Source organism: Brienomyrus brachyistius, chromosome 9 (assembly GCF_023856365.1).
Source record: "Brienomyrus brachyistius isolate T26 chromosome 9, BBRACH_0.4, whole genome shotgun sequence".
Classification (NCBI taxonomy): Eukaryota; Metazoa; Chordata; class Actinopteri; order Osteoglossiformes; family Mormyridae; genus Brienomyrus; species Brienomyrus brachyistius.
Window position 1 is genome coordinate 979,258 of NC_064541.1, and position 10,490 is coordinate 989,747.

Consider the following 10,490-nt stretch of genomic DNA (forward strand, 5'->3'; position numbering starts at 1 on the left):
ATGTTGCTGTTCTGTTTATTGTTTTTGGTTTTTTTCCTTTTGACGACTTATTTGAACCTTTTTAATTCGTAATCTCAATTGCTACTGCGCTGTATCACCGGATCAAATTCCTGTGTACTTCGTGCATTTGGCGACTAGCAGATCTGTAAGTACAGCCTGCTGCTTATTCACCCAGAGAAACCTCGGTGATCATTTATGTAAAAAAAAGACACTTGTTCAAAATCACAACGTTTAGCTGGAAAACAATGACCAGCAGTCACAGTGATGATGTTATGGCGGGAAACATGCCCGTAGCTGCAGCGTTCACATTTATCTGTGTGAATTTAGCTTCTGTAGAGCAAATAAGGGGATTAAACTCATCCAGTGAAAACAAACAGCTGAATTAGCTACTGCTAATTAAAAGCTCAGGCTGAATAAAAAGCAGAGATCCTCCTTGCCGGGAGAGCTCTCCAGTCCTTGTCGTGTGGATTATGCATCTTTGCGTCTTGCCCTAAATGTACATAAGCCTCCCATTGTACCCCTTTGGAAGGCCTCTCTTTCTGTTTGCAGGCTCAGTACAGTGCCGTGGAGCAGAGCACAGGGGAGCTGCGCCGACGAGCAGGCCATGGGTAGCGCCTCCTCCAGTCAGCCAAAACCCCGCTTATTTACTGCGCCTCCTACTTCTTCTCCTCTCCACAAATCCCTCAACCCTATCAGTGTCACTTCTGTGTGCGTCTCCCTCGCTGTTCCTCCCCTGTTCCCTCTTTCCCCATGTCCCCGCTGTACGGTGTGTGTCAGGGGGACGCTAATCCTGTTATCTGCTCAGACACAGGCCGACGCCAAGCTACTCGCCGCTCCGTAATAAACTCACACGCACATGCGCTCTCTTTTAGCCGCTGATTCTCATTCTCTTTGCCTCCATCTTTTACGTTTCTTCCTGTCTGCCCACCCCACCCCACCCCCCCCCCCCCACCCCCCCTTCATCACTTCTCTTGTTTGATGCCCTAATGGTGCCTTTCATTCAGCTCTCTCGCTCTCTCTCTTTCTCTGGCCATCTTTGCGGCCCATACACCCTCTCCCTCCACCTATTTGTTTATTTATTTTGGTTTTCTCGTTTTGTCGCACCTGACTTTGTTTTTAACCGGAAAACCGGAGATGCGAGTAGGCCGGCGCTCGGGCTGCGTCACCTTCACCTTCCCTAAGCCGGGGGCATGGCGAGGTGGGACAAAACGACACTGGAAAGAATAAAAGAGCCACGCGGACGAACAAGGAGGAATGTTTACCACTGCATCGTTCTTGAAGGCCAAACAAAAGAAGCACCCGCTGTTCCCTCCACCAAAAGCACAAAAAGGAGCCGTGCTCCTTTGTCCTCCTCTCTTGTCCATTTTTATCTTTCCCCTGTATTTCTGTATAAGTCCCTCCATCTCCTGCACTCTGCTCCGTAATTACAGTGCTGGACTCAAGCAGCGATTGTAAATGCTTCTCTGTTTTACTCACAATTCTGCTTCCTCTCCTACCTAGCAAATTACCCATTGGTTACTATAGAGACATGTTTATAAAATGAATTTGCCTTTCTTTATACATCTTTCTTTGCCCCCCTCTCCCACCCTCTCTCCCTTAGTTCTGTGCCTCTGATTGGTCTGTATCTCTTTTAAGAGAGAAATCACCCTCTTTAATTACTAAATGTGTTCCCTTGGTTATTCTCCAGTTCTCAGATCACGTGTTGGACACGTGTGCTTTTCCTGGTGACATTCCAGCTCCGCTGCCTTCTGCCCGCGCAGTTGTCCTCACGCCGTCCGCTTTGCTGCACGGTTTCTTGTTCTGCCCAGCGCCTGATTGCACACACAGTTTATCATTTGCCACGGTAGAGTTTGTTCTGTAACAGTAGGAAACAAGGGGTCAGTGATTACGATCTTGTCTTATGTGAAAGTGGGCAATGGAACATTTCCTCAGGAAAGGCACGGGGGCCGAGAGCCTTTTGTTAAACGGCGAGTGGACATTTAGGAAACATCTAAATGAACTTTTGTCAGTTTGGCTCAGAGCTTGTCGGCTGCTTGCTTTTCCCACCCTTCCTCGACTCCTACAGCCGATCAGCCCAGCTTTTCCCGTTCGGCCGTTTTTCTCAGGCGGCTCTGTCCCCAACCCTCCCCTGCCCCTCCCTCTCTCCATCCCCATTCCCCCTTCCTTCTCACTCTCTCTCTCCCGGCACACTGTGACGATTAGTGTACACTGATTGTTCTGCTGCTCAGAACAACAGAGTCAACATGAGGGCCGCTGTAAATATTCATATCTCCTTCTGTCGCCTCTCTCCGTCTCCGTGTGTCTCTCCCTCTCCGAGTCGAATCCAAATGGGCTTTATTGACATGACAGGAAGGCCTCATTGTTGCCAAAGCTGTTCAAACAGCACAATGGGAAGACAATGCAGTGTAGTGCCATGACAGTGATGACATAATGTACACCACTCCACTGCTGTCCCTCTGCCATTCACTGCCACTGCCGCTTTCTTCTGTATCGCCTGCTAACTGATTCCCAGCTATTCTTCCCCACTCCCAAATGTTACCACCCCTTTCCTGTCACCCTGTCATTCACTGCATTCCCTTTCTTCCTGAAAACCAAATATAGCACCCTGATTAAGGGGAGAGACGATAGAGGGGTGGGCGAGTGTGTGGTGTTAAGAAAAAGGTGGTGCCGATGACCAGGGTGATGTAGGGCAGACTGGGAGTGTGTGTAATTATGTTTGCTTGGAGGGGAGGCTGTGAGGCAGATAGGAACTAAAAATGAAGTAATTGTTCCCAGGAGGAACATCAAATACTGCTGGACCAGCGGTAAGGGGATTATGGGATAGTGATGAAAATGCAGATTTTTTGTTTCCACTCAATGTTTTTTTTTTTCTGTAAACAATTCTTTTAAATTAGTTATTGCTGCGGAATTAAATACCAGCTTGTTGTTATTTCCGCGCATATTCCCCAGGCTGCGGCTTTGAAAATAATTAATAAATAACTTTAATTAAAATGAAAATGTTCCATCTTTTGCATTAATCCCAATTTATGTTCTTTAATTAAAGTCAGTCTCTGTCACTTACTTTAGTTGTCTTTAAAGATGTAAATAACAGTAATTGTGTTCTAGCAGTGGTAGACCCTTAAATTCGTGCAATGGCTGCATGCCCCCCCCCGAGTGCTATCTGGAGAGATGTTGTGTACCAGGTAGCCCTATTTTACACACAACAAATGTTGTCACAGCTTTACAAACATATTAGCCTGTTTTTCTAGCAACAGCGTGTTAGCGATGTGCTGTAGAAATACTTTAAAAATAAGCCTGTTGGTTGAACTATTTTTTTATATTTAATTGCGCTTTCTCCCCGGCCCTCAGCAATCTGACTCTTAGTCCGTTCCGTTCCTCCATGTTTCTCCTTTTCGCCCTCATTAATGACAAAGGGAAAAGTGATATCTTTCTAATGATTCCCTTTTCTTCTTCTCTCCTGCACCCTCTTACTGTCTTTTCAGTAAATGAGGAAAAGTGATATCTTTCACTAATGACCGATGTGAATAATTATAGTCTAAATAAAGGTTTCATTTAGGATTTAAAAATCTCTACTGTTTTGTCCTTTTATTCCCCCGCCACCCCCCCTCTCCCCCCACTCGCTTCTCCCGCCTCCATCTGGAGCTCTCAGATCTGTCTCTTCTTCCTCCTGCCCTCCATCCATCTCTTAACCCCTCTCATGTCATCACACCTTCCTCCTGAGCACCGGCATATTTACCGCAGTCGTGCGGCGTCAGCAGACCCTCTCCAGGACCCATCAGTGCAAAGGAGCAGCACCTCCACACCGCGGCAGCTGATCCGAGAGTCAAAAATAAAAGGGAGCGAAATCTCAAAAGATATGAAGCAACAGAGAGCGAAGGTAGGAATCACCTCTACACGTGTTTATTTTGTGCTTACGAGCGTGTTTTTTTTTCTTTTCTGCTCTTTCTTCCTTGTTCTTGGTTTGAGTTATTAAAATGCCAAGCTTTCCAACAAGAAGCAATAAATCAAAGTACATTTTCTGGGGGAGAGAGAGTAGAAGAGAGGAAGAAGGAAGGCGATGAAGGGCAGGGGAAAGAGGATGGAGAAGGTGGGAAGGCAGGATGGAGAAGGTGGGAAGGCAGGATGGAGAAGGTGGGAAGGCAGGATGGAGAAGCGTTCCTGCCCACCACTGCTCCCCAGCCCCTCACTCGTCAGCAAAGCCTGGCTGAGCACAGCCTGATTAACTGGGGAGCGTAAGCCAGCAGCCCCTATCCCCCCCCCCCCCCAGAAAAGTAGTCCCTAAGGAGTCCCCACTCTCCTGTGGTGTGGTGTCTCACCCGATGCATGCGTACATTTGTGCCCTGGGTTGCACGCACATTTAAGCTGCGCAGATCGCCGGGGCTGATGGGAAAGGTGCGGGTGCTGAGAGCAGCACAGAGGAAGAGTGGTATGGAGGCACTCGCTAGCTAATTGCATTGCATGATGCATATTGTGGCAACACATCAAAGAATTTTTTTTTAAAATGCTATCGCACACAATGGGATGAGTTGAGGCCAGTGCGAGTGTGGCTGGAATGTGACCAAGGAGCTGATACTGAAGCAGGGAATTCTGGGACAGCTCGGCACCATACAGGATGGACAACAGGAAGCTGTCGTCACCTCTCAGCAGTGCAGCAGCAGACTCATGCGGGCAGGCAGAAGGACTCTGGCCAGTCACCCCCAGCCTGCCCACCCCAATCCTTCCTTCTCCCCCCCCCCCCCCCCCCCGACCCTTCAGTCTTCCAGACCTCCAGGTGGAAGCGCTGATCCAGCTGCCCTCCTTTTAGCATCCACAGCCTGTGCGGATTACGGCACCCTCGGGGGAGCGAGGGGGAAGCGTGAAACATCTTCCTGCCTGTCGCCCAGCAGCTACTGGGGGCCCGCAGCTGGAGGTGTGCTCCCAGAGGAGGGTGCAGTGCAGGTGATGCTGGAGTCATTCATCCTCACTGTACTGCCGGGATCTTAGAATCGAGCCCCCCCACCCATCCCCGCAGAGCCACAGGAGTCTGACATGGAATTCTGTCCCTACCAGAGGATCTCGCGGACCCTCCTTTCCTTTCGGAGATTCCCCCGTGAACAGTCAAGGGACAATGTGGCCGTAGTCATGTGACTGATCAAATAATTGAAATGGATGTGCGCCCATTGTGTCCGGACACTGTGGTGACATGTACCTACTGTGAGATAATTAGGAAAAGGTCATATTGTGTGAGCTGAGACACATTTACAGCATTAGTCATCGCAGATTACACAGTGCAGAGTGCGTCGACACAGTATACCGGCCAGGGCCACTGGCACTAAGCTGACCTTATCTCCTAATCAAAATTCCAAGATGATTCTGACAGAAGAGCATCTCTTACATCAAACATAGAGATGGAACTTTGGGTTCCATCACTTTACTTGAGGGCACACAAGTAACTCAGTTACTACTCAAGTACAAATCATGAACAAATCATAGCAAGATATGAAATACATGAACCGTATTAATTGGTTAACAAGCATAGTGAACAAGAAATAGTACATAACTAACACTTAAGTTTCTGGTTAATTAATACATTAAGCAACAGTATACTACTACATTATTTGTGCCACCACCCCCCCAGCCCCCCTGCCCCAAGTAAATTGTTACTATAAACTCAAGGCAGAACAAAGCAGACAGACGCGCCAGAATCCGCTGTGGTTATTGTGAAGTCCCATAGTGACTAAAGGAGCCCTATTGCATTGGTTCCAGGACCTTATAGGTCTGTTCAATTCTGTGTAAATGTTCCAGTATCGATAAAATGCTGGTCTTGATTTGACCAACGGCTACTGGCAGAATCCATTATTTCCAGAGTCCTGGGGAAAATTGGCCCAGGGTGCCTGACTGTGGTTACGGCGGCTCTGCGCTGTTTCATTCACTTTGCGCTGGGCTCCATCCCCAGTTTGGCTGCGTCAGCCACATTCTTCACCCTCTCGCTGCCTGTTCTGCAGCCTATCTCCATCATTTGGTACGGTGATGATAATCCGCCACATTTTCAGTCCTACGTGAGGGAGGCCGGTGCTCACAGGCCGCCCTGTGGAATGTGCGCTAGGAAAGAGATAGAATGGAGCAGGATCACGGCCTAACCGGGTCGCGAACCCAAAAGGCAGCTTTTGTGCCGGGGGAGAAGGGCATCCATCCTAAGGTCATCTGACCCTTTTTATTCTTTGGTTTTATAGACAAACATGCCTGACATTGGTCTTGGGGTGTCCCTGTTTCCAGGGGAGGAAGGTGCGGCAATCAGAAGCAGCATTAATCAGAGGTAACTCTAACCCTCTGTTACTGCTTCCTGGGTGGGCGCTTTACTGTCTATACTAATAATAATAATAATTAATAATAACATTTATTTATATAGCACTTTTCATATATGGAATGCAGCTTAAAGTGCTTCACATATGAGATTAAAATAAATGCGAAGACAGAGAAGCAACGTACAGGTCAAGGAAATTATAAAAAGATTGAATAAATCTAAATAAGCGCAAATAAATAAAAGTTAAATAAACAAATCGATAAACAAATCAACAAAATACAATAAAACACAAGAGAAAGAAAAGGCTGAAACACCAAATGACACTGGTAAATAACTTCATACACATTGATTAGTTCCATCCCCTCCAGTGTCCACAGTGCATACAGAGGTGGGCTCTGGCTTTAATAATAATAATAATAATAATAATAATAATAATAATACAGAAGTGGCCTCTGGCTTCTATCCCTATACAGAAAGCCGGATAATAAAGTTGCTCCAGCTGCCCTGTATCGCCTCGCCTGCTTCTGACGGCCATCCCAGTACGGCCGCTCTCACAGCGTGATGGAGAGAAGCCAGTGGCCCAGCTGACTCCCATAATAAGACGAGGAAATTATGTATGGAAGGAAGGACACAGGTAGATAGGAAGATAATTAGGAGAGAGACACAGACGAGTGGACGTGGCATTGGAGGCAGGGCGGAGGAGCGGCGGCGCAAAAGGCAGTCAGCTTCAGTGCTTAAATGCTTTAGTTCCCACTTAAGGAGCTGTCTCTGTTAATCTGCCTCCCTCCTCCTCCTCCCTCACTCCCATTTGTCTTTGACTGCCAGGTACAGGCAGAGAGACACTGGTCAAGATGCAAACACAGGCACATGTGTGCACACGCATACATGCAGATGGCCGAGGAGGCCTATGCACACTGTACTTGTCACAAACACGGCTCTTCGCCGCTACACGCGTGTGCGTGCATGTCTGTGTGTGTGCGGCATGTGGATAACATGCAGCGCGTGGGCGTGTACCGATGGCCTGGGTCTCCTCTAATGCACTCTGCAGTTTGCGTGTTTTGTTGCCTCTGACCCTCCTGCATGCAAAACCAAGTGGGAGACAAGGAGGATCAGAGAGCGTGAAAGTGAGATGGAGCGATAAAGCCTACCAACTCTCCCTCTGTCTTCCTCTTCACCTCCTTCTCACTACATTTAAATGTCGGTCCGCCATCTGCATGCTGGGGACCGAGAGCAAGCAGTACTCTCTGCTTACATGGCACAGAAAGCAAATTAAAATAAATTGTGTTTTCCAAAGAAGCATGTCGAGCAAACGAACCCTTTCTCCCCTGCATAAAAGATCGACGGCTTCACGGCAGGCGTGGTTCCGGCAAGGACCATGTGTCCCCAAACGTCAAGCATATCCAGTCTGATGCCAAACGGAGCAGGTGGAGTGGGCGACAGAGGCGGTGTGCTTTACAGGGCGGAGAAAGGAGCTTCTGCTGCCTAATGGAGGCTGCGCCCCCAACTTTCGAGAGAAGAAAATTTACTACCACTGTGAATAGAGGGTCCAGGGGCATGGCTGGGAACTCTGTGCCCCCTGAATCAGCCGGGGGGCATCCACACCCCTACTTGAGGGAGCCACAGCTGAACGGACTCAAGTGAACCGTAGGCAGTGCGTTGTTTTACTGGGAACACATAGCAATAAAATAAATATCTAAACCAAACCCAGAAGTGGCAGGGGGGGGAGGGGTACCAATTAATCCAGTAACACTTTGAGGCAACAGGAAATGCAAGTGGGGAAGAGAATGCTAGCAGGTGATTCTGCACGTGGGTGCGGCGCAGACAATGCGACATGACACAGAGAGCGCTGCGAACCACTCATGAGGAACCTCTGACGCATCCGTACTTGCCAAAGTGCCCGACCTGTACATATGCCAAGGAATAAACAGCAGAATGACTAAACGGGCATCAGCACATCAGCTGCAGCCCTGGCACAGTCTATATCGCATGCTCTGCATCTGCGCGTTTCCTTTACAAGGGACAAACTTCGATTCACACGTGCGCACGCTTGTGGCTCTGAGGCAGGGCAATCGATGGTGATTTATGTCCCTGACGGCACCCTGTAGATGACATTACATGTAATCCATACTTGTTCCTTTGTTCCAGCTGTGAATCCGGGTCACTGTAAAAAAAAATTCAAATCAAAGATCCATCAAAAACATCAAGTGATAATGTAACACATAACAAACAATTTTATGCCTTATTTTTGCCACTGTTCTTGACATTATTTTAATTGTTATTGCATTTGACTGATAACAATCCCCTATTATCTCTGAATGGATCCCAGAGAGCAAGCTCCTTTGGGGATATTGGGACAGTTAGATTTCACTGATATAGATATACATTAGTGACAGATAGATAGGCTAGATAGATGGATTAGAAAGATAGGCCAGATAACCCAGACAAATAGATAGATAGATAGATAGATAGATAGATAGATAGATAGATAGATAGAAAGAAAGAAAGAAAGAAAGAAAGAAAGACTTTATTAATCCAGCCTGAAAAATACTGTATAATTTTATGGCTTCTCTAAGAAAAACACCCTCTTTTATTAAAACTAACAAACTTCATCTTACATCTATAGGTTGACCTCGCCAAAATGTTTGCAGTGTGTACAAAAATTTGAGGTTTAGATACTTAAGATAAATCTGTATTGAGGATTTATTGTTCTATACAGGTATAAGAAATAAACATACAATGTATGTACTCTTTTCACTGGTAAATGATTAACTATGCAATTCTTTAAATTACTTTAATTGCATTTACATTAATTTGATACATTCTGGGACAGCCATGTGCATAGAGGATTTTTCAAAACTTAAGAACATAAGAAATTTGAGAGGAGGCCATTAGGCCCATCAAGCTCGGAATTGTTAAAATCTTATCTAGCTCTGATTTAAAGGAACCCAGGGTTTTAGCCTGCACTACTTGAACAGGAAGACTATAACTACACGCTGTGTAAAGAAATGTTTTCTCAAATTCAGTTTAAAATGTTCTCCTGCTAATTTTCACCTATGGCCACGAGTTCTAGTATTTAAACTAACATTGAAGTAGCCATTTGGCTGAACAGCATTCAGACCTGTTAGAATCTTATATACCTGGATCATGTCCCACCTTAGTCTCCTTTGCTCGAGGCTGAACAGATTCAGCTCAGCTAACCTCTCCTCATAAGACATTCCTCTAAGACCAGGAATCATTCTCGTAGCTCTACGTTGCACCTTTTCCAAGGCAGCAATGTCCTTCTTAAGCTATGGTGACCAAACCTGCACACAGTATTCTAGGTGGGGTTTTACCAAGGAATTATGTAATCATAGCATCACCTCCCTTGACTTAAACTCCACACACCTAGAGATGTAACCCAACATCCTATTGGCCTTTTTAATTGCTTCCCCACACTGGCGAGAGTGGGACAGCATCAACATACACACCGAGGTCTTTCTCGTAATCAGCTACCGTTGTTTCAGTGGAACCCATAAAATATCTGTACTTTATACTCCCTGCATGGATTACCTTACATTTATCTATGTTAAATTTCATCTGCCAGGTATCAGCCCAGTCGCTAATTAAATTAAGATCCCATTGTAGCTTCTGTGCTGCTAGTTTAGTATCTGCTGCACCACCCACTTAACCTTCTTATTTGCACTAATTGCTGGATTCATCAGTGGTCCTGCCTTTCAAACCAGAGTTGTTTAGGTCCATCCGCATTTACAAATATGGCATCCTCTGCACCATCCATACAGCCTCGTGCCTCCTGAACACACCGACATTAATATTACGCCCAGCTCTCCTGTGCCGAGAAGTTATGTATTATAATGTCGGCACTGTGCAGAGCCGAGGTGCAGCCTATCCTGCAAGGTCCATATTAATGACCTTATCAGGATTTATTCACGTCTTAATTGCCTCCTGCTGGGTTGCCTGGGATTTCTGCAAATGCCTGTCAGAGTAATGAGCACACCTTTAGTAAAAGGCATAAATGAGCACACACCTGTAGTGAAAAGCGTGAATGAACACATATCTGTAGTGAAAGGCGTGAATGCGTACACACCTGTAGTGAAACATGTGACTGAGCACACACCTGTAGTAAAAGGTCGTGAATGAGCACACACCTGTAGTGAAAGGCGTGAATGTGCACACACCTGTAGTGAAAGGCGTGAATGTGTACACACCT

The 10,490-nt window shown here is 46.5% G+C and overlaps 1 protein-coding gene across 3 annotated transcripts; it reads left to right on the top strand.

Annotated features, from left to right (window-relative positions):
• The first annotated feature begins 132 nt into the window (after window positions 1–132).
• Window positions 133–8,704, top strand: LOC125749252 (uncharacterized). 3 transcript variants are annotated; one of them, XM_049026321.1, is made up of 5 exons: window positions 133–623; window positions 3,643–3,877; window positions 4,805–4,938; window positions 6,213–6,295; window positions 7,620–8,704. In XM_049026321.1, exons 2-5 carry the CDS (start codon window positions 3,698–3,700, stop codon window positions 7,922–7,924), a joined length of 702 nt encoding a protein of 233 aa, XP_048882278.1. In that variant the 5' UTR covers window positions 133–623; window positions 3,643–3,697; the 3' UTR covers window positions 7,925–8,704. The 3 variants fall into 3 exon arrangements, 1 of the variants encoding a protein (XP_048882278.1); XR_007399815.1 differs by lacking the exons at window positions 133–623; window positions 7,620–8,704 and adding an exon at window positions 6,757–7,278 and having other exon boundaries at window positions 3,615–3,877; XR_007399816.1 differs by lacking the exons at window positions 133–623; window positions 4,805–4,938; window positions 6,213–6,295 and having other exon boundaries at window positions 3,615–3,877.
• Window positions 8,705–10,490: the final 1,786 nt, after the last annotated feature.

Bases quoted from the DNA above. Each gene is read 5' to 3' on its own strand.
- LOC125749252 (XM_049026321.1), top strand. From the start codon at position 3,698: ATGTCATCACACCTTCCTCCTGAGCACCGGCATATTTACCGCAGTCGT. The intron at 3,878-4,804 runs GTAGGAATCACC...CCCTCCTTTTAG, and splicing joins TGAAGCAACAGAGAGCGAAG to CATCCACAGCCTGTGCGGAT. The intron at 4,939-6,212 runs GTGATGCTGGAG...TTGGTTTTATAG, and splicing joins CAGAGGAGGGTGCAGTGCAG to ACAAACATGCCTGACATTGG.